The following is a 23,388-nucleotide window of genomic DNA, read 5'->3' on the forward strand; positions in this document are numbered from 1 at the left end:
TCGCTTTAAAAGTGCACAGCTCCCAGTGCCTTCCGAGTATCGGAACTCGGAAGGACGGCCGCAGAAGCGCATCTGAAAGCGCTATCCCTCCTTGGAAGACGGGATCATTTCCCCAAGTCGCCCATTCACGCGCACACGCTTCCAATGCTATTGGCATCTCTTAAATGCAACACATTTAGGATGTGGATTCCCACAAGGTTGTAACATCGAAACCGCGTCTCGAGACTTGCGCAAAACAGTGGGTCACATATATAGAAGAATAATGGCACAGAACTGTTCGTTATTATTTGTTTAATGAGTGTCACGTTTATACAATTGTGAACATTTTAAATAAGTAGGCTATTGCTTTACAAAAAAAAAACGATGATACATTTTTTTTACAACCTTCTGACAGTTTGTTGCATTTTAAACGTTAGCGACCAGATAGATATCCCTTGTGCAAAGATAAAGAGCCTCCATATAGCCTGTAACAGACTGTTGGGGCAAGTGCTGTTAGCAAGCACTTATGAAGGCCAGAACGGCACACAAGGGGGTGGTGGGTGGCCAGCACCACGCCCAACCGCCTTTGTCTCCCCAGTAGCAATGTTTACACACCACACCAAATACTAATTTGAGGCTGAATTAACCTAGGGGAGGGCCCAGAACCGGTTCAGAAAATCGCCACTAGCGTTGTCCGTGAGCGGGAATCGAACCCAGGTCGCCAGGTTCGTAGCGCAGCGCGCTAATCGCTCCACCACCGCTCCCATAAACGCCCCTTGTGCAAGCACGCACACACTTTGAGCAGAACACCGTCTTGTGGCAGCGGCGAGCGTTACCATCGACGCCGGGCAACCTGCGGTTAACTTCCTTCGTGTGCCTTGGGCAATGATAGAATGACACTGGCAGTCTCCTCTCGCACACGATGCCACGGGATCTCTTAACGCTTTCCCGACAGCAGCGAGCACTCGATTGTAATCCATCCCCGTGCAAAGTTACGAGACGGCCGTAGAAAAAGTGATTATTTGGCGAAATCCCACCCCCTCCCCCACCCCCTCCCCCACCCCGAACACTATACGCAGGTAAAGCCTTATCAAGTGACATTCACGCAAGCCAAGGGGCCATGGTTCGTGAATTATAGCAGGAAGATAACCTTTTTAACCTTTTGAAACTAAGGGCGACCGGAGATTGCGTGTGTTAGCTCTGTGCGTCTGTTTGTCCACCCCTTAATGAGGAGGGTTATGATAACTCTCGCACACGCTGTCCACCATGAGCTGCGCATGAGTATACTACGGGTGTGTTGGCGTAGTCACGTGTATTGTATTTTGGAAATTAACCCGTAAAAACAAAGTTTTTCACTATAAATCCTTTATATGCGTGGCGGCTAGAGTCCTCTCGTCCTCTGGCTTGAGATGGCTGCTACTTATGGGTCAGATGATTGCCTGCCACCATTAAGCAATTGGTAATTAAATATAAAAAAAAAATTCCTAAAAAGTGTAAAAATTTGTAAAAAAAAATTCACGAAAATTAATTGTCACGCACAACGAGTCTGTGTGCAAAATGTCAGCTCGATTGGATCACGGGAAGTGGGTTAAAAAACGACCGAAAGATTTGCACGGTCGTAAGCGCGCAAGCAAGCAAGCAAGTGAACTTAATATAAAGGATTAAAAAAATCGGCCAATTTGATCGATGAATTGCCCAACATTTGAAGGCACAGTCCTCGAGTCTAGAGCAATGTGCTTCTTCACCTTTGCTGCAGCCTTGCAGCCCATTGCTTCTCGATCGTTAAAAAAAGTGTTGATAATAATTAGATGGGTTTGATGAAACAAAGAAGGTGTACATAATAAAGACCGCGTAACCCAAACACTTTGATTACGCGTTAAAGTAGCTGTACTCAACGTGCACCGTGCTTAATTTGTGTTTTCGATGATTTACCTTCTAAAAAAATCTGCCCGTGTCTCGCACCCCCAGATTAAGAAGAACCACTGCTCTGGAGTATAAAAGGACCATCGAAAACATATATGAACGCGTTTTACTCTGACGGCTACCTGTCCATCCGTCGGGTTACGCACTGCTAATTAAATACTTACGATGACAAACGGGCATTGGGAAGCGTTACGGAATCCACACGTGTGCACGATTTTTTTGTTACAATTTTTTTTTCTGAATGGTTGAAGGTTTATTGGCGACATGAAGCAAATCACATCCGCACGAACTGGAAACGCGGGTGAATGGACACGTGAAGGTTCCAACTGCTCCTAATATCTTAATGCAACTCCCCACGACATTTGTGATTGTCCTGCATATTAAAATTTTTGTTGACAAAAATAACGCGAATCTTTAAAAAAAAATACAACGCGATATTTCATACTTCGTCTCTTTTTTTTTTTGCTACAAAACGAGTCAACTTTTTTAACACCGAAAATAAATAGCAAAGCCAGTTTTGAGCTTTACTTGACGCACAGATGATACTCACAGTATGTAACAATATTGCATCTCTGCCTGAGTGAGGATTTAACGGGCAATTCAATCAATGACTGGGGCAACACGAACGTGATTGTTGCTCAATTATATCTCCACCCCTCATTCAAAATGTATCTTTACAGAAACCCTAAACTGATATGTAAACTTGTACAGCCTTCGCCTACACTTTGCACTCCTATCGTTTAGTTTGTTTGTTGTTGTAACGTTTTGACATCTTTGAAAAAGAGCTTTATAGCTCATGGGATTCCTCCAGTATAAATAAGTATTCTGATTAAAGTTTCCTATTCAAATTAATTGTATATTCGTTTAATGTGTTTTTATGTAATATTTTGATCTTTCTGAGCTTTGATGTTTGGTTTAAAACAAAAATTTCGATGTAATAAACCGGTACATTACTGCCTTATTGATCTCCCGTGGAAAAGAAAGTGTTGTTTAGCTTGACCGGGCTGCCATCCAGCAGTGGAGTGGTAAAGGGCTGTTGTTGCGTCAAGTCACACCGGCGAAACGGCAACTTGCAGCACGTGGCCCGGATGAGCGAGAACTCCACATCGCCGTTGGCCTCTTGCTCCCCGAACGCCGATTCGTTTTTTTCCATCGCCTGCCACTGGCCCTTGCATGGGTACGGCTCACGTTGGGCATCAGCGTGGCGCCAGTCTTTTCGCTGTCAGCATCAGCGGCAGCACCGGCCAGCGTGGTGCCAGTCCTCACGCTGGCAGCATCAGCAGTTCCAGCCAGCGTGGTGCCAATCTTCACGCTGGCAGCATCAGCAGTTCTGGCCAGCGTGTTGCCAGTCCTCACGCTGGCAGCATCAGCAGTTCCGGCCAGCGTGGTGCCAGTCCTCACGCCGGCAGCATCAGCAGTTCCAGCCAGCGTGGTGCCAGTCCTCACGCTGGCAGCATCAGGAGTTCCGGCCAGCGTGGTGCCAGTCCTCACGCCGGCAGCATCAGCAGTTCCAGCCAGCGTGGTGCCAGTCCTCACGCCGGCAGCATCAGCAGTTCCAGCCAGCGTGGTGCCAGTCCTCACGCCGGCAGCATCAGCAGTTCCAGCCAGCGTGGTGCCAATCCTCACACCGGCAGCATCAGCGCACCGAGGAGCGCGCAGAGCACCGGCCAGCGTGCCGAGCGGCACGGCGACGCGCCAGACGGCCACACCGGAGTCTCGGTGGAGAAGACCGCGTCCGAGTGGTTGCGTGGCACGGGGAGGTTGCAAATGTTTCCTTCGCAGCACGACACGCACTCCTGACGGGGAGGGCGGCAAACGAAAAACGCGAACTTAACGACGAAGGGAAACGGTAGCCACCGTTGCCCCCAGAAGGTTCCGACCGAACGTGGTTCACCCGCTACAACATATATGGATGAGAAAAAAAATTGACGTTTACGAAGGAAAATGGTGAAAAGCGTGCAAAGAAGCTAGAGAGAAACACGCTTGGAATTACCCCCCCCGACAGAGAAATGAGCACATGGATCGGGCAACACGGACAAAGTCTCCAAAGTTGACGTTCATTTTCTACAGTGAAGCCTGCACGAGCCATCATAGCTACGGCTGCCACCTTCTCGGGTACAAAAGGAAAATGGGAATATCACGGGGAGAAGAATATCTCCCGAAAGGGCGGGGGGGGGGGGGGGAAATAACTACTTCACATTGCGAAGTCTTGAGAGGCGTAGTGTTATTGCGTAACTGACAAAATATGCGACGTTTAATGTCCTCGGGACAACTCGGAGATTTCTCAGGACAACAACAGGACCATCCCGGGAAACCCAGGACGGGTAGCAACCCTTGTGAACCGCCAAGCAATATATTAAGTCTGCCTTCAAAACTCACCTCTTTAAACACTCGCCTTCACCCTACGCCTAGTTTTGGCCGTTTACCCTGCAGGTTCCGTTAATTTCCTGGCTTTCCGTAAAACGGCACATCTACGGATGCAATGTGCCACTTAACAAATGTAAATCGTTCTTCTTATCCATAATTACAGGTTTTTTTGGGTTAGATCGCGTAAATATATAATTAGCAAGGTTTATCACGTTACTCGTTGGCTGTGTCAGATGGTTGGCGGATTTAACGACACATTTATATATTTACGCGATCTAATCCAAAACAACTCTATTATGGATGATATTGGTCGAGAAAGCCTATTTACTAATTCTACTTATTATTATTCTACTTATCATCATCATCACTATTAAAGGAAAAGGTTTAAGCAGCCTCGGCCGCGAGCACCCGGCCGGGCGAGACTTGGGAGTTGGGCGGCTCGCTTACCGTGCGGCGCGCCGCGTCGGCGAGCGTCCGGCACCCCGTGGTCCCGACGCAGTCGTGCACGGCCACGCAGCGCTTGGTGACCGACTCGCTGGCGCCGAGCCCGTCCATGAGGTGGCGCGTGTAGCAGTAGCGCGAGCCTGCGCGGCGGCACACACGTCGCACGCAGCGGCGCACTCGCGAGTCGCACCACGGCACGCACGTCGCACCGGTGCGTTTCCGTTTGCTGTCCTTCCCCCCCCGCCCGCACCTCCGATTAGCGCGGAGGCGCGGTGTTTACTACACGCCACGCCGGGTGCTCGTTTGAGGCCGAGTCGACCTAGGGGAGGACCCGGGACCGGTTCAGATAATCGTCACTGGCGGTGGTGGCCGCGAGCCGGGAATAGAACTCTGGACGCAGGGTTTGTAGCGCAGCGTGCTAACCGCTACACCGCCGCTCCCCACATCCCATATAAGACAAAGATCCCCCGCATAGCCTTAATAGACTGTTGGGACAAGTGCTGTTAGTAAGCACCTATGAAGGCCGGCAGGGCACACGAGGGGTGGGTGGGTGGCCAGCACCATGCTCGGCCGCCTTTGTCTCCCCAGTGGCGATGTTTACACACCACCACACCAGGTACTCATTTGAGGCTGAGTCGACTTACATCCCATACACCGCACACACAGCTCACACACAACACACGTGTCGCACGCTTCACACAAGCCACACTCATCGCAAGTGATATTCCTCCTCTTAGGGGCCGTCCATAAATGACATCACGCGATTTTGGACGATATTAGACCCCCCCCTCGTCACACGGGGTCACAAAAAGTCAAACCCGCCCTTAAATATGACGTCACAAAGCTCTGCCCCCCCCCCCCAAAACCACATTTCCATTTTGAAAATAAAACATGCTTCAAATCGCTTTAAACTATTGTCATTGTAGTGCGTATTTAATGTGGCGCTGTACTCTGATGTTGTAGGAGTGTTGTTATATTTATTTAAAGTTGTGCATTTTGATGTGATGTCACATTTCTCAAACCCCCCCCCATCACACATCGTCACAAATGTCTGACCCCCCCCCCCAGGTGCGTGACGTCATTTATGGACGGCCCCTTAACGATGTTCTCATTCCGTGCATACGAAGAAGTGCAAATCTGGACAGATATGGAAAAGGATTGATCCAAGCTCCATTGTTACATCATCCGAATCTTCATTTATCCTGGAGGAATCCGATGAGCTATGAAGCTCTTTTTTCGCAGATGTCCAGTCGAGGTGGGTCAGAGAGTTATTACGACGAAGCCCCACGTGCCCTGCGAAGAGAATGTCGTCCGCGTCTCTTGTGCGATAAGCAAAGGATGCAGAACAACACGGAGACCTGGTAAGAGAAGGCTTCACGCGGAAGGAGCGATGGGCGTTCACCCTATGGGGTGCCACATACTACGGTGATAACGACAGAGTGGCAGCCTCGGGTCGTAACTTCGACCATTGAGATGGATTGATGAAATCCGCCCGGGTGCGGCTGGATTTTGTTACTGTTTGGTTCTTTCGGTAAAGTCACGTAGGTATAAAATAAAATAAATCACGACGTTTCGGGCGCAACACAAGCGTCCATCGTCAGGTGGGAAAGCATGGTCTGCTGCTGAGGCAGACTGTTTTAAAAGGTTTGAAATGGGTGTAGCCCAAGGGTCATAAAGAAGTGGCTGGGGCTAGTGATGCTAATATGAGAAATTAGCATGACCCTTGAGCTACACCCATTTCAAACCTTTTAAAACAGTCTGCATCAGCAGCAGACCATGCTTTCCCACCTGATGACGGACGCTTGTGTTGCGCCCGAAACGTCGTGATTTATTTAATTTCTACCTACGTGACTTTCCCAAAAGAATCAAAGAGTGTGGATTACTGCAGTCACGAAAGCTTCAAATCAAGATGGATTCTGTTATATCGCGAGACATGGTGACCTGGAGAGGCCTTCATCCAGCCGTGGATTGATCACAGCTAATGGTGACGGCGACGACGACGACGATGATGGCATGTATATGTTCATCGATGCAACCGAGTCTCACCTTGTGGGCAGAAGACATCCGGGGCCCAGCGATTGCAATCGTAATTGTCACGGGCATCTTCACACGTGAAGCATTTGAAGCCACCAGGAAATGGGGTTGCTGGTGTGTGAAGATATGGTGGGGGTTGGGGGGGTGGAAATAAACACGTTTGAAAATGAAATTACATCACTTTGTTCACGTCGCTTCTGGCAGAAGAGCCTCCGCCACGGAGTAGCCCTCCTCAAGAGTATGTTGGTCTACTCTTCCAACAGTCGGAATCAAAAGTCCAAAAAGTGTCTGCATGCTCAGATGAGCGTAAAACCTCATAGCAGAGCGTGTGGAAAAGTGAGACCCCTACTACATGGGAGGATCAAAAGGCCAACTTGAAGGATTTTTTTTCAGAAGTCCTATGAAAAACATCTTCTGCAGCCATATTACGACACGCGCCTATGCACTGCTCTGTAAGATATCCGAAGGGATCCCTCGCCTCATTGACATGATGCCGATAAAAAAATTGCAATACATTGTTCTTTGGTTCTTTCGGTAAAGTGACTTTACCGAAAGAACCAAAGAATAATTCCTGCAGTCACGAAAGCTCCAAAATTAAGATGCAATACATTGTTTATTTTAAAAAAACAACGACGGATGTGACGTAGAAATGGGAATGCATTGTAAAGAGAACCGCATTTCATTGCAAGAAACACACATCCTTAGATGGACAGCGCAAAAAATACGAGTGAGAAATATTTGGCAGTGAGCAACTGGAGCCTATGATGAGGAGCCAAAGGGCCCATTAGAGTAGCTCTTATTGGTATTGCCATTGACACGGGGATTTATTCCTTATGTGCAGGTATCACAAGGCCCCCGTGCAAAACGATGTTGGGGTTATTTCCAGATTGGGTTAAACCCACACCACTCAGCCACTCTGCCGGGGCACGATTATATGGCTTTGCTCTGCCGGTCCAAAAGTCTTGGGGAGTCTGCCATTTTCTCATGTCCGTTTTAGAAAGGTGTCTGTACGTATGTGGAACTTCTTTCGCACCGTACATAGCCAACTGTGCTGAACTAAACTATTTCAATGTTACCAGGTAAGGCCCACTGAGCTATATAGCCCTTTTGCAAAAGCGACCTGGCCACAAATGATGGCTCAACAATGTGGCTTATCACGATGTGGACATGTATAGCAGCCGAATACTCCAAAACGCACGTTGATTCTAAATGTAGAGGGGAAACCCAGAGGGAAAACCCGGGAAAAAATCCACGCGACCACGGGGAAAACATGCAAACTCCCAAAATGCAGACGTCAGGGTCGGGATTGGACCCACGACCTCCTGCATACCAGGCGAGGTAGTTGACATCTCGTCACCGTGATGCCCAATTGTAGCCAACCGTGTAATATAAATTTCAGCTCAACTGGGCATCATTAAGGCAGTGTGGCTCCGCGACATCAATGCCTTGATTGTGCCCAAGACTGTTGTTGTACAAAAAGAGTTCTCCGTAAACATTCAGAGCTTTCTTTAAAAAAAATGTTGTATGTCCAAAATGGGAGTGAGATGTCCTCTCCAGCTGAACCATAGTTCAAACAGTCAGCCGGGTAAAAAAAAACACAAGTAATAATGTGGTGACAGAGACCAATGTGCATGCATTGCCCATACAAACACAGGCATCTGAGCAAAAGTGCAATGCCATTAGGATGAACTGGGTTCGACACAGCAATGATGAATCCGAGGCATCCCTCTGTGTTTAAACAGAGCGGGGAGCACCTCGTTCACGACGGCGATGGAGCGTGAAATAACTTTGGACTCTCCAAAGTTTTACGCGACTTGTACCTTGTGTTTGCCCGAAGTTAAAACTGTCAGCAGCCCAGTCCGTAAATTGTTTGCACATCGCGCGGTGATTAATGAACATGAGCACAAAGCCAAACGTGTGATTGTGGCATTAAGAAGGGGTCAGGCCTAATCCTGACCCTGACCCCAGAACAACCTCTTGCAGTAACTTAACGGTGATTTTTTTCTCCCATCCCCTCCCCGTCTTAAATTTATTGTTCGTTTGTCTTTTGGAAACCCATTACTGGGCTCGCTTGTTGTTGTTGTTGTTGGAACAGTCTCCAATCAGGCATGTGGCTTGAACGAGTGACATGTAATGCATTAATGCAGTGTTAGTTGGCGACCCAGTTTTACACGTGGAATTGTAGTGGATTCATTTTCAAATGTACTTTTTCAATAATTTCAGCACGATTGTCATAGCGGTGTACGTCTGTTTAACGTCTTCCGCGGCGTACGTAGCCGACCGTGCTAACCGGAGGTGCGGAAAGACAACAAACTAAAGCCAAAAAGCAGTTCTCAAGAAGTGAGTTTTGAATCTAGATTTAAAAGTGCATAGCTCCAGTGGCTTCCTAATATCGGAATGAAGAGCGTTCCAGACGGCCGCAGAAGCGCGTCTGAAAGTGCACGATTTGGTGACCACCGTCTGTGTTCGGTGGCCAGCAGCCAGAAGACGCTGCTGCTGCTGCGAGGATGACCAGGAGTTCGCGTGATGGTTTATTCTCCTGTCACGTCACGAGACGAAGTATCCACTCGGAAGGAACTCCCATAGCACAGTGAAACCGTTCACGAACGACCCACGGAAGCAGATATCACAGAGCTACCTCTGAGATCCCTTCAAGTGACCTCTGGTCGACACAGTAGAGGGCAACACTTGGAATATTGTAAAACTTTGCATGGCATTGCCATTACCCCCCCCCCCCCTCACCTCCGAATTGTTAACTTAACACATTCCTGCGGAGGGAGCTGGTAGGAACGTTGGGTTTCTTGGTCAATGGCCAGGGTGAACGGCGGCGTGGTGGATTCCGCAAATATGGCCGACTGTGAGGGCGGGCACAAGCCGGCGTGAGTAGGTTAAACGTTGAGTTTTATAAGGGCATCACGGGGTGACCAGCCCCACCCCTCCCACCCCCACCCAGCCCCACCCTAGCCACCCAGCCCCTCCCCAGCCGCTCCACCCAGCCCTTCTCCACCCTCCCCACCCAGCCCCTCCCCACCCTCCCCTTCCCACCCAGCCCCACCCTCCCCATCCAGCCCCTCCCCACCCAGCCCATCCTTGCACGACGGACACAATAATCCCATGTGGGCTGGTATAACCAGGAGGTTCCTACCAGTATTAAATGTACAAGCTTGATGAATGTAAACCGTAACGCGGTAGTCGTTAGTAACAGTGGCTCGATCGCGAGGTGCCAGTCCACACCCTGGCCGGGGCTCGACTCTGCACTTCATCCCTCTCCGAGTATCACTTCGTGGGAAGTTAAAAACGACTGCTCCATGGATAGACTCACCCACCACCATAGGCATGTGGAATTCCTACCACTGCTCGGCCTGACAAACGGGAGGTGAGTACCGGCCCACACATCCACCCATCCATCCATCGCTAGAGCAATCCAATGGTGGGAATTCCACATTACCATGACGAGAGACAGTTTTGACATCCCACAAATAAGGTACATTGTTTAATCGCTTCCAGTGGCATGATTGCCTGGGTTAAACCCCCAAGACAGATTTGAAATGCAAACTTTGTGATCATGAGATGGGTCCACAAACCCACAGCCAGGCTCCAACTGGCTTGCGGTAACGGTTAATCTTCGACACGTTATATATCTGTCAAACAAGAGACTTTGCCCCAGCTTAGTGTGTTCTTATCACTCATCAGCAAGCCACAGATGGTTATACAACTGTGGTGGTGGTTAAGCGGTTAATTACACAATTTATGTAAATAGAGTATTTATAATGTTAGTTTGAGTACCATATAAATAACCTAACCGGCCATGGATACCCATAGGCATCTATATGCATTTATTATCACCCCCCCCCCACTTCGCGCAAGAAATGATCACAAGTGACGTCATCACATCTACCCCTCTATTTCAGGAACGAAACAGGAGGATTTCTCCACAAATCTGGCTGTCGCCTGATGAAGCTAGTTGTAATTACTGGCGAAATGTTGTTCTCGGGTTGTAAATGTTGTGGCTTTGCTCTCCGACACACCGGTGTGCTGTACTAGTGACGAATTGGCATTTTCTGTTTACGTGACAAACCTTATCAATTGGCTGTGGCACGAAAGCCTACTATGGGGCCGTCCAAAAATGATGTCACGCGATTTTGTACGATTTTTGACTCCCCCCCCCCCCCCCCCCCATGCTTCAAATCGCTTTATATAATTGTCATTGTAGTGCGTATTTAATGTGGCGATGCACTGTGATGTTGTAGGAAAAAACATTTATTAAAAAGTCTACTTAAATAAGTAGAACGTGTTGTCTATATTTATTTAAAGTTGCGCATTTTGATGTGACGTCACATTTCTCAACCCCCCCCCCCTCGTCACACATCGTCACAAATGTCTGACCCCCCCCCCCCCAGGTGCGTGACGTCATTTATGGACGCCCCTACGTGTTAAACTGATAGTAGTTATAACTTTATTATAATAACTTTATTATAGTTATAACTGTATTTTTTCCCCTGGTCTCTTGAAAGAGACACTTGGTATCACAGTGGGAACTCACCAGGACATGATGATAATTTATTATTATTGATAAACATAGCACTTTATGCTGATGATGATTGTTGATGGTAGTAATTCATAATTTAATAATTACGACGACAATAATGCTAATTGCTGATTGTCGATTATTGTAATGATGATACTGCCAGTGAAACTGATCATTGGTGGTGTTGATAATGACGATAATAACGATCATCACGAATGATGGTAGTGATTAAATTATTTTGATAACTGACCATTTCTACGATTTATAATTAGTTTATTTTGGGGCTAGATCGTCTAGGTATGTTATAACTAAAATGCTCCACCGCCCAAGGTTACAAGTGCAACGGCTCGGGATGAACATGGTGACGGAATTAAGAAAATTATTTCCACGTGCAGCGTCACTCTTGTATAAAAGCGGTGACGTTTAAGGCAACGACCCTACTTCGTAGAACGTAAACACAGGCCGCAGAGAGTGAGAGAGCGTCAATACGGGTGAGCGACTGCACTTAACACCACCGGTCATCAGTAAACGTTGACACAATTGGAAAAAATAACTTCTGCAACACGCGGTGAACGCGATGCCGCTAGGCCATGTCACTGCCCCCAAATGATATTGCCCTAAAAAGGAAAATACAATTGTATTATGTATCTGCTGTGAAGGGCGAATTGCCCGAAACGTCGCCTATTATATATTTTAAGGCAGCGTCTTATTGTTGTTATTGTAGTGTTCCAAAGCAGCAGCGTCCCCAAATAATTTGTTCAAATTATAATATTGGAGTTTATCTTCTTGGTTCTTTCGGTAAAGTCACGTAGAAGGGAAATAATAAAATAATAAAAATAAAACATAAAAAATACAATGTTTTATTTTTATTATTTTATTATTTCCCTTCTACGTGATTTTACCGAAAGAACCAAGAAGATGAATCCCTGCAGTCACGAAAGCTTTAAATCGAAATATTGGAGTGTATTGTTATCATCATCATCATCATGCTACTGATGATGAATGTGTGTATGCTGAACTTTGTTCGCACCATACGTAGCCAACCGTGCTAATCGGATGTGCCGGAGGGGGGAGCGGGGTGAACGACAAACTAAAACACACACACAAAGAGTAGTTTTAAAGATGACAATAATTTGTGATCGTGACGGCGATGTTACGGTGATGATGATGTTACGGTGATGATGACAATACGTCGATGCGTACTCGGAGGTGCACACTCACTGGCTGGGTAAAGGTGAACGATGTCTTGTGCCGTGAAGTCTCTTCCTCCTCCTCCTCCTCCAGCTGCCACCACAAGCAGCACCACGCGCGACATCCAGCAGAGAGCGACTCCGATGATCAACACCACGGCGCCGGGCAGGCTCATGGCATCGTGTGTCCCACACACATACACACACCCTCGTCTACAGATAGATAAGCCACATATATAGACAAAGACAAGACCCCCCGTATAGCCTTAACATACTGTAGGGGCAAGTGCTGTTAGCGAACACCTATGAAGGCCGAAACGGTACACGAGGGGGTGGGTGGCCAGCACCACGCCCGACCGCCTTTGTCTCCCCAGTGGCGATGTTTATACACCGCACTAGGTACTCATTTGAGGCTGAGTCGACCTAGGGGAGGCCCAGGACCGGTTCAATTAATCGTCACTGGTGTTGGCCGTGAGCGGGAATCTAACCCGGGTCGCCAGGTTCATAGCGCAGCGCGCTAACCGCTACACTACCGCTCCCCACTACATACACACACATACACCCTAGTCTACAGATAGATAGCTACACACACACACATACACCCTAATCTACAGATAGATAGCTACATACACACACATACACCCTAGTCTACGGATAGCTATATTTTTCAGTCTTCAGTTTCATGTATTTGGTATAGCTCTGTGAGCCATTCGGCTCTTGAATCGAGTGCAACCGCAACAAACAAAAACATGAACAAGAAACATCTTAAAGCGGCTACGCGCAAACAGAAAAATCCAGGAAAAAACAGCAAAGTCTTCCAGAAAATGCACCGCATATCAACGCTGTGTGCAAAAATCCAAGTGGGATGCAAATAAAACAATAACAACCATAAGACAAGTTATATTAAAATTATCAGTCTAACTCTGTACTTCAACAAACAAATATGGCTAAGCAAAAACGTTTTCGAAATCACCACAATAAAGCTATAAAAGCAACGTAACAGTGATCATAGGAACTGTGATTAAAATGTTACAATAAACGATATACATAACATGTACGACGAAACTTTTCAGCCATAGCTGGCTGCACGAGTCACTCCATAACAGCAGAAGTAACAGTAGGAGTATCAACAATTTTCAATGCACACACACACAAGCTACACGTGCACGTACAAGCTTGTCGATACGACGCACCCGACTGCCGGTCTGTAATACACTGATCGCACACAGCACGCCCACAGATGGTCAGTCTCAGCTCGTGTGTGATTGAGTGAGTGTGAGTGAGTGTGTGTGAGTGAGTGTGTGAGTGAGAGTGTGTGAGTGTGTGTGTGAGTGTGTGTGAGTGAGTGTGTGAGTGTGTGTGAGTGTAAGTGAGTGTGTGTGAGTGTGAGAGTGTGGGAGTGTGTGAGTGTGTGTGAGTGAGTGAGCGTGTGTGAGAGTAAGTGTGTGTGAGTGTGTGTGACTGAGTGTGTATGAGAGTGAGTGTGTGTGAGAGTGAGTGTGTGTGAGAGTGTGTGAGAGTGTGAGTGAGTGTGAGTGAGTGTGAGTGAGTGTGTGAGTGTGTGTGAGTGTGAGAGTGTGGTGTGTGAGTGTGTGTGAGTGTGAATGAGTGTGTGTGAGTGTGTGAGTGAGTGTGAGTGAGTGTGTGAGTGAGTGTGAGTGAGTGTGAGTGAGTGTCAGTGATTGTGTGTGAGTGAGTGTGAGTGAGTGTGAGTGAGTGTGAGTGAGTGTGTGAGTGAGTGTGAGTGAGTGTATGAGTGAGTGTGAGTGAGTGTGTGAGTGTGTGCGCACACGTGAGATGTCAAAGCTGTCGTGAGTCTCGCTGTCACCCTCTCAGGCATCGCTTAGCTCTCTGCTACGGAGGAAGGCACATCGTCCGAAACGTCGCCGACTATTTACAATCTTGTTTTCTTCCCTTTGGGCAAAGTCACCGATGATGGGATGGAGTGTGCTTGAGGTTGTTGTTGTTGTTGTTTTTGCTACTTGTTTTGGGCCACGCTGTGTGAACGTGTGTGTTCAGTTGTTAAAGTGAAACGTCACTCTGCCTTCATGCGTGATCCGCGATTTGTTAGCGGATCACGCAATAGCCTAAGTGTATTGTGGGTTATAATTCTGTGTATAACTGGACATTCTGAAAAAAAATGCTTCTTTACATCGAAGTATATTTTAATCGTGCATTTCAGAACACATGCAAAGAGTGGTTATATACACTGCGTGTGCATGTGTAATGCCATCAACACTAACATGCATCTGCAATGTGTATGTGCACTATGCGTATAATATATGCATATGTACGTGTGCGTAATGCGTAAATATGCACTACATGTGTATAAATGATGCGCTACTATATATGGTACAATTTGACATTTAAAAGGTGTTGTGTATGTCTGGCTATACTCATATATATACGTTCATTTGTTTGTGCGGTGTACAGCTAAACTGCAATAGGCGACCGAATGTGTTGCTTACACACAGCTCGTATAATAATAATTATCAGGGTTTTTTCGGTAAAGTCACGTAGGTAAAAAATGTAATTTAGTTAGATCATTTTTGCATGGTTAATAACATCTAACTAATTTTATTTTTTTTACCTACGTGACTTTACCGAAAAACCTAAGAATATGAATCCTTGCAGTCACGAAAGCTTCAAATCTAGAAATAATTATCAGAACTGCTGTACTCACCCGGCCGATGTGTCCTCCCCTCCGCCTCCATCAACCCGCGCCGCCCAGCATGGCGAAGTATGGTCATGCAACCTCACAAGTGCGACGCCTTCATCCACAGCAGTGGATTAACAAAGGGGGCTGCTGTGGAGGTTTACGCACGCGGCCCTGTTCTAGATTTCATTAAAGAACGCACGTGCACACTTGCGACCCCCACTTCTCAACTTTTTCTCGGGATGCGCGAGTTCTTATATAGACTCTAGCAACACACCCCTCTCATCCACCCCACCCACCTCTCCGTGCACTCCTCTCCCCACCTTTGCCCCACCCTCCCTCTCCACGAACCTGCACCAAAGACAAAGGTCCCCCGTGTAGCCTGCAACAGGCTGTTGGGGCAAGTGCTGTTCAACCTACGAAGGCCGGGACGGCACACGAGGGGGTGGGTGGCCAGCTCCACGCCGGGCCGCCTTTGTCTCCCCAGTGGCGGTGTTTACTACACACCGCACCAGGTACTCATTTGAGGCTGAGTCGACCTAGGGGAGGACCAGGACCGGTTCAGATAATCGTCATTGGTGTTGGCCGTGAGCGGGAACACACACACTAACACACAAAAAGACGAATATTTCCCCGTATAGCCTTAACAGACTGTTGGGGCAAGTGCATGGATTCGATCCCAACCCTAACGCCTGTAGATTTGGAGTTTTCATGTTCTCCACGTGGTCGCGTGGATTTTTTTCTGGGTCCTTCGGTTGTTCTCTCCACATTTAGAAACAACGCGCGTTTTAGAGTATGCGGCTATTGCTATACATTTCCACGTGATACGCCACTTCGTTGAGTTGTAATTTGTGGCCAGGTCGCTTCTGAAACATCAGCTATACAGCTCCGTGGACCTTAGCTGCTCATATAAAACATAGTTTAGTTTCGTAGCGTAGCGCGCTAACCACTGCGCCACCGCTCCTGCATCTCACCGCACTCACCATCACGCAATGCTACAAATGCTACGGGCCCCGCACTTTCAAGGGCCCCGCGCTAAATGCTTTCAAGCTATCAATTCCGGTTCAGTGATTCTGCACTTGCTCTATTACTATAGTACTATACTGCCTTCAACTTTTATGAACGACCGGGTGTTTAAGGTTAGCGATTTTTCATATTATCTGGCTGTATAGCAAATTTTAAAAAGTGCAATTACTTTACTATGCAATATAATTAAAACATGTTTTTAATATGTATGTGTTTAGGGCCCCTTTATAACATATCCTACATGCCTTAATCCGGCACTGCCAATGACGCACGCTCTGTTGAGACTGGCCGCTGTGTGTACGACCTGTCAAGCAGGACGGATGGATTTGCCTGTTGTGGACGGCTCGGAATGTGTGGTTGGGAGCTACTGGCCGCAACTGGAGTTTTATCACTTTAGGTGGCACTCCCATTGTCCATCATCAGTTGTTGCAGGCACGCGGCTCCACATTGCACGATCGTAAACCTGCCCCTTCCGTCCTTATCACCTGCTGTTAAGATGTGGGGTTTTGTTTTAGCACCTGCCCGTGGTATTTTTGAGTAGGGGAAACCTTTCAGGCTGTGTGTCTGTATGTCTGTATGTATGTGGTGTGCAAACATCGCCACTAGGGAGACAAAGGCGGCTGGGCGTGGTGCTGACCACCCGCCCCCTCGTGTGCCGCGCCGGCCTTCAAAGGTGCTCGCTAACAGCACTTGCCCCAACAGTCTGTTCAGGCTATACGGGGAATCTTTTTCTTTGTGCCTTCATAGGTGCTCGCTAACAGCACTTGCCCGAACAGTCTGTTCAGGCTATACGGGGAATCTTTTTCTTTGTGCCTTCATAGGTGCTCGCTAACAGCACTTGCCCCAACAGTCTGTTCAGGCTATACGTGGAATCTTTTTCTTTGTGCCTTCATAGGTGCTCGCTAACAGCACTTGCCCCAACAGTCTGTTCAGGCTATACGGGAGATATTTGTCTTTGTATGCCTGAGTGGAGAGCGGTGGCGAAGTGGTTAGCGCGTTGCGCTCACGGTCAACACCAGTGACGATTACCTGAACCGGTTCTGGGCCTCCCCGAGGTTGATTCAGCCTCAAATGTGTATCCGGTGCGATGCGTAAACATCGTCACTTTGGAGACAAATGGGGTAGGGTATGGTGCTGTCGACCCACCCCCTCGTGTAGATTTCCGGCCTCCAGATGTGTTCGCTAACAGCACTTGCCCCAACAGTCTGTTTAGGCTATACAGGGGATATTTTCTTTTGTATGCGTATGAGGAGCGGTGGCGCAGTGGTTAGCGCGCTGTGCTACCAACCCCGACGAACCGAATTCGATTCTCATCTCACAGCTAACATCGGTGACGAATATCAAAACCGGTTCTGGGCATTCTCCTAAGTCGACTCAGCCTTAAAAAAACGAGTACCCGGAGTGAGTATGCGTATGTATGAAAGTCTACTGGCTGCATACAAAAAACAAACAACCCACTCACCTCTCGTCCATTCTTTCCAAATTAATCATTCATTTCTGATTACGAAACCTCGGTGCAGATGTTTAAATTGCCCATTGTTCTCTGTGTACTGCCTCTTCCCGTTTGATTCTCAGGCAGACTTTATCCGGCCCTTGTGATGTTCCCAAGACTCTTATCTTGAGTTACACACGGAGCGCTATGATGATCTGGCTTGATAATCTGTTAACAACTTGGCCTGCCGGTTATTGACAGTGTGGTCAAAGGTGCATTGATCTGTGTCCCTTACAAAACACTGTGTGTATCTGAAAACAAAAGACAAAAGTAAATGCAATATGGTCAGGTCGGTTAATTGTTTGGCAAAATGAATGAGTTTCATGTGTTTTTATTTGGTCATAAGGAAAGCCCACTCGAAACCAATACGCCATTTGACTGGCTCACAGCCCACATTCCTTACAATATCAGTAATCCTTTAACTTGTTTTAACGAAGATAGGTCACCAAGTGTAGAGATGGAGCGATGACGTTAGCTTGTGTGCAGGGGCGTGGTGGATTGGTTCATCGATAATTTCAGCCAGTAGTTTATATGAAGTGTGTGTGTTGCCAATACCATATATTAAATCCAGTAGCAATGCGTTTAACGAGCCTGACTTTCATGATGAGAGACATAAGGTCGAAGAAACCGGTCTAGCGTTTGCTTATTCTTGGTTCTTTCGGTAAAGTCACGTAGAAGGGAAATAATAAAATAATAAAAATTAAACAATAAAATTCGCACGACGTTTCGATTGCAACACAAGCAATCATCATCAGGTGCGAGAATTGTATTGTTTTATTTTATTATTTTATGATTTCCCTTCTACGTGACTTTACCAAAAGAACCAAGAATATGAATCCCTGCAGTCACGAAAGCTTTAAATCGAAATTTAGCGTTTGCTTGTTTAAACAAATGTTGCTCAACAATATTGGTCTGGTAAGCCTAATGGGTTGATGGACTAACACATTTTTATTTTCTCATATTATCTTTTCCATGTGATAAGATCCACATGTATTTTTTTATCTCCCGTATACGTGTTATGAACACAAGTTAGGTATGGTCTGTGTGTGTGTGTGTTACCAGATTTGCATAACTATATTTACATCAGACACACACGTTTGGGGGTTGATTTACTTTCCACAGAGTCTTATACTCCTGAGAATTCGGTATATGGGGAAGCTTCTGTACATATATATACAAATATTCCCCGTATAACCTTAACAGACTGTTGGGGCAAATGCTGTTCGCGAGCACCTATGAAGGTCAGCACGTAACACAAGGAGGTGGGTGGCCACCACCACGCTCGGCCGCCTTTGTCTCCCAAGTGGCGATTTTAACACACCGCACCAGGTAGTCATTTGAGGTTTAGTCGACCTAGTGGAGCAGGCCTTGGACCGGTTCAGAAAATCGTCGCGCTAACCACTACCAATACCCGCCACTAAGTGAGGGTAACATCACCACGGCGCCTGTGTCGGGCCATGTGCACTTTGAGGCCACGTGAAGTGTCGAAGGCTCGCTGACAGGAGGTTTCGGGACAGACCCTGCAGGTGCCATGGCTTGGCTGACTGCGATGACGGAAAATGCACCAGCTGTATCCCCTATTGTGCCAACTTGATGTATTTTATCAGCCCTGCGCTCCGCTCATTGTTGTGAGCGTCGCTCCTCTGCCCTCAGTTGTTGTTGGAGGGCGACTGCCTTCAACTGCCCAGTAGAGTCCTTCGCGAGCCTCCTCCATAGAGACCGATATTGACACCGCTGGTGCCAGTTGTCGGCAAGTCTGTTCAGCTCCATATCCTCCCCAACCGTATCACTCCATCTCTTCTCCAGCTCATGTCGTACCCGTTTAGCCCCCTCGATGTGGCCAAACGGAAGCTGCTTGAGCATGCGGTGACTGGGCATGGCCCAGCGAACGCAGCCTTGCCTGCCCGAGGAGCTCACTGATGGGAATGTGTCCAGATATTTCAAGGATTTGTGAGCTCCTCACACAATGCAGCCTGGTTAAACTCAGTATGGATCGTATAGATAGGCCAGCCTGAATGTTTCTAGCCGGCGCAGATGTTTCATTAGAGGGGCCCACGTTTCACAAGCATAGAGAATGGATATATAATACACCCACGAGCTTCTTTCTAAGTTTGGAACATTCTTATACACATTAACCTGAACTCGTACAAAGCACTTCCCATCAGCAATGAAAACAAACGCAGTCGCGAGCAAGGTAAACACTAAAGGGGGGGGGGCGGGGGACTGTGTTTATGGACCCCAATGGACAGGGAGGGGGTGGAGAGAGGCCGGTCCGGATTTAGGGCACCTCTTGAGAGAGAGAGAGCGCGCGCGCGTTTTCTGGGCCAGTGCACAATCCTAATTGCGAGTGCCCTCTGCCATGAGCAGCCCCTTTGTGATGTGGTTATCCTCGGATGAAAATGTCACCGTTGTGTGGGTCAACAAGGAACACTTTGTGTATTTTATTCGCTCGCGGATCTTGTTAATAGCACTGCCCCAAAACATTTGCACGGCTGAGGTCACGTGGTGGTTTTGAATGTCCTCCCCAGCCCTGCCTCACCCCACCGCCGCAAACCTCCGATTAGCGCGGTCGGCTACGTACGGTGTGAAAGAAGTTCAACGTACATTGTGGCGGAGCGGTGGTGCAGTTGTTAGCGCGCTGCGACCCTGAGTTAGGAGGTCGTGGGTTCCAACCCGACCCTAACGCCTGTGTATTTGGAGTTTGCATGTTCTCGCCGTGGTCGCGTGGATTTTTCTCCGCGTCCTCCAGGTTTTCCCTCATGATAAGCCACTTCGTTGATCAGTCATTTGTCAGCAGGTCGCTTCTGAAAAAAAGAGCTGTATAGCTCAGTGGGTTTACCCTGGTTAAATAAAAATACTAAATGTTTTACTTCATATTTCCTCCCACGTGTATAATAAGCACTCAATAATTTGGCTGAAAACATCTTAATGTGTAGAGAACTGCAGATAGATGTTTGGCGCTGGCTCACTGCCTGCCACCCTTCCAGTTTGTCTGTAATTCCTCAACGATTGTGAGATGCAATTTAGATGAACGACGCTGTATACTGGACTATTAATCACTAGAATCAGGTTAGGCTATCCCACCAGTGGTGAGCGATATCGGAATCGGTCAAATAACACCCATGTATGTATATGTTGAACTTTTTCCACACCGTACGTAGCCAACCGTGCTAATCGGAGGTGCGGGGGAAGGACAACAAACTAAACGCAAAAAGGGGATCTAAATAAATAATTTTTCAATCTAGACAATTTCAAATTGCGTAGCTCCAGTGGCTTACTAATATCGGAAGGAAGAGCGTTCCAGACGGCCACAAACGCGCATCTGAAAGCGTGCGATGAGGTGAACCGTCTTGTTCGTTGGCCATACAAAAGCCGCTGCGAGGATGACCCATGACCAACAGGCATGGGTTGATAAAGGACTGTAACATTGCATTCCAGTTCATTGAAAGCTAATACGGTACATCTATATATAATACTAAGGCTTGAATGATCTGACTTCCACCAACATTAATAAAGATATTTTTTGAAAGACGGGAACGATGTATATCACAACTCATGCTATCGGCATCACATCACGAGATGAAACGTTTCGATTTGGAAACCCTGTAGCTAGCGGTGCATCGCGGTCGTGGGGAGGATGATGTCACTTTTGAAGTCACTTCATCCGGCCTCTTTATTATGCAAACTCGGAAGAGCACAATCCACAAGTCCTGCGAGAAGGGTGTTCATCACACGTCAATCAAATTCCATGAGCTTGGAAACGACACATTCTATGTTCTTTGGTTCTTTCGGTAAAAGTCACGTAGGTATAGAATAACATAAATTAAGTCACGACGTTTCGATTGCAACACAAGCAATCATCATCAGTCATCATTGTGGTTTTCCCACCTGATGATGATTGCTTGTGTTGCAATCGAAACGTCGTGATTTAATTCATGTTATTTTATACCTACGTGACTTTACCGAAAGAACCAAAGAGTATGGATCCCTGCAGTCACAAAAACCTCAAATCTAGATTGAAACGACACATCGATAAAGTGGCTACAGAGCAGTGAGATCAACATAGGGAGGAGGCATTTGATGGAGGGGGGGGGAGTTTGTGATTCACGAGCAAAGGTGAACAGGAAGGTTTTGAGACTGGACGTGAACATGGGGAAGAAGTGGACACCGCAGACTGCACGGGGAAGGCAGTTCCAGATCTCAGGAGCAGCAGAGGAGAAGTAGCGACCACTCAATGGGCAGCCATCCATTTAAGCGTTAGACAGATGATCTGTTGACAGGTCTCGTATCAGCAGTCGGTGGAGTTCTCGTGGCCCGTAAAACCACGCGGTGACTGGTGCAGCATTAATCATCTCGCACTGCGCTTGTGACAACGGCAGCCTGTATAACGAGAACTCAACGGTTTAACAGTAGGAAGACTTACAATTTTCGTGACTGCAGGAATTCAAATTCTTTGGTTCTTTCGAGAAAGACTTTACCGAAATAACCAAAGAATAGTTGTAGGAGGCGTTCCCGACCAATATTATCCATAATCACCCGACAATCTGGTGGTGGTGGCGGGTTTAACGATACTATTATATTAACGCGATCTAACCCAACAATCCTCTATTATGGAGAACTCAACAGCCTAGCGATAGCCTTTGGAGTTTAGAGGGATTGGAGGTCTATCATGTCTGAACGTTCATTTCGCTTCACGTTAATTTCGCTCTTGTCTCAGTCACTGCCCCACTCTGACGGTCAGTGCACTGCACTACGAAACTGGAGTTCGTGTGTACAATTACTAAAATCCGTGGCGAGTGATATCTTAACCCAGGGGTCGGCAAAACATGCGGCTCCGCAGCGGCACTGCGGCTCTTCAAAGACTGCTTCGTGACGTTATGTGTTAGAGACGTCCGTCTCGTACTCACACGCATTGCGGCTCTGGAAATGTTGAGGGTTTTTGTTGTTGTTGTTGTTACCGAATTCGAAGATAAAACCGCCCTTCTTGTTATTTTGTTTGGCTGCTGCTGTCTTAACCGGTCCTGGGGCAGGCTGCACTCCTATGAATAAAACTCGAGCTTCGTAGCTCTTCAGCTTTATCCAGCTTAAGTAAAAAAAAATGTCTAAGAGATGTCTCTGTCTATCCCCATCACCTCTGCTGGAACCAACCAGCGCCGACCAGAGTGGTGAAGTAACGCAACTCAAACAACCCCCAGTGACTGACCAAACGTGTGGGGGAGCAGTGCCGGATTATTGTAGTAGCACCAGTAGCTACATATGTAGTAGCATGTAGTAGCTACTACATGCTACTACATGTGTAGTAGCTACTACATGTGTACACACATGTTTACTACACATGTAGTAGCTACTACATATGTAGTCGCTACGGGCCCCGCACTTTCAAGGGCGCCGCGCTAAATGCTTTCAAGCTATCAATTCCGGATCAGTGATTCTGCACTTGCTCTATTACTATAGTACTATACTGCCTTCGACTTTTATGAATGACTGGGTGTTCAATGTTATCGATTTGTCATATTGTCTGGCTGTACAGAAAATTTTAAAATACACTTACTTTACTATGCAAGTAAAAAATGTTTGTTTTAATATTTACGTGTTTTTATTTTATGTTAGGGCCCCTTTATAACATGTGCTACAGGCCCGGCACTAGCTTCATCCGGCACTGGTGGGGGAGCCTTCAGACAGCAGCGGATTTGCAAGACGAATTTTTTTTTTATTCTTTAAAATAATCGTCAGTCTTAATTGTACCAAT

General features: G+C 47.2%; 1 protein-coding gene across 3 annotated transcripts; it reads right to left on the reverse strand.

Moving 5' to 3' along the window:
* Positions 1-295: 295 nt before the first annotated feature.
* On the reverse strand, positions 296-15,328 carry LOC133349728 (ly6/PLAUR domain-containing protein 6-like). 3 transcript variants are annotated; one of them, XM_061563425.1, is made up of 6 exons: positions 15,149-15,328; positions 13,638-13,670; positions 12,497-12,678; positions 6,760-6,858; positions 4,717-4,853; positions 296-3,698 (listed from the first exon to the last, which is right to left on the reverse strand). In XM_061563425.1, the coding sequence occupies exons 3-6, from the start codon at positions 12,639-12,641 to the stop codon at positions 3,525-3,527; spliced, it is 555 nt and encodes a 184-aa protein (XP_061419409.1). In that variant the 5' UTR covers positions 12,642-12,678; positions 13,638-13,670; positions 15,149-15,328; the 3' UTR covers positions 296-3,524. The 3 variants fall into 3 exon arrangements, with proteins under 3 accessions (XP_061419409.1, XP_061419407.1, XP_061419408.1); XM_061563423.1 differs by lacking the exon at positions 13,638-13,670; XM_061563424.1 differs by lacking the exon at positions 15,149-15,328 and having other exon boundaries at positions 13,638-14,921.
* Between the last annotated feature and the right edge of the window lie 8,060 nt (positions 15,329-23,388).

This window comes from Lethenteron reissneri, chromosome 31 (assembly GCF_015708825.2).
Source record: "Lethenteron reissneri isolate LAM-NWPU_2019-01 chromosome 31, ASM1570882v1, whole genome shotgun sequence".
Taxonomy (NCBI): Eukaryota; Metazoa; Chordata; class Hyperoartia; order Petromyzontiformes; family Petromyzontidae; genus Lethenteron; species Lethenteron reissneri.

Bases quoted from the DNA above. Each gene is read 5' to 3' on its own strand.
- LOC133349728 (XM_061563423.1), bottom strand. From the start codon at position 12,641: ATGAGCCTGCCCGGCGCCGTGGTGTTGATCATCGGAGTCGCTCTCTGC. The intron at 6,859-12,496 runs GTGAGTGTGCAC...TTCACACACCAG, and splicing joins CGTTCACCTTTACCCAGCCA to CAACCCCATTTCCTGGTGGC. The intron at 4,854-6,759 runs GTGAGACTCGGT...GCCGCCGCGCAG, and splicing joins GGATGTCTTCTGCCCACAAG to GCTCGCGCTACTGCTACACG.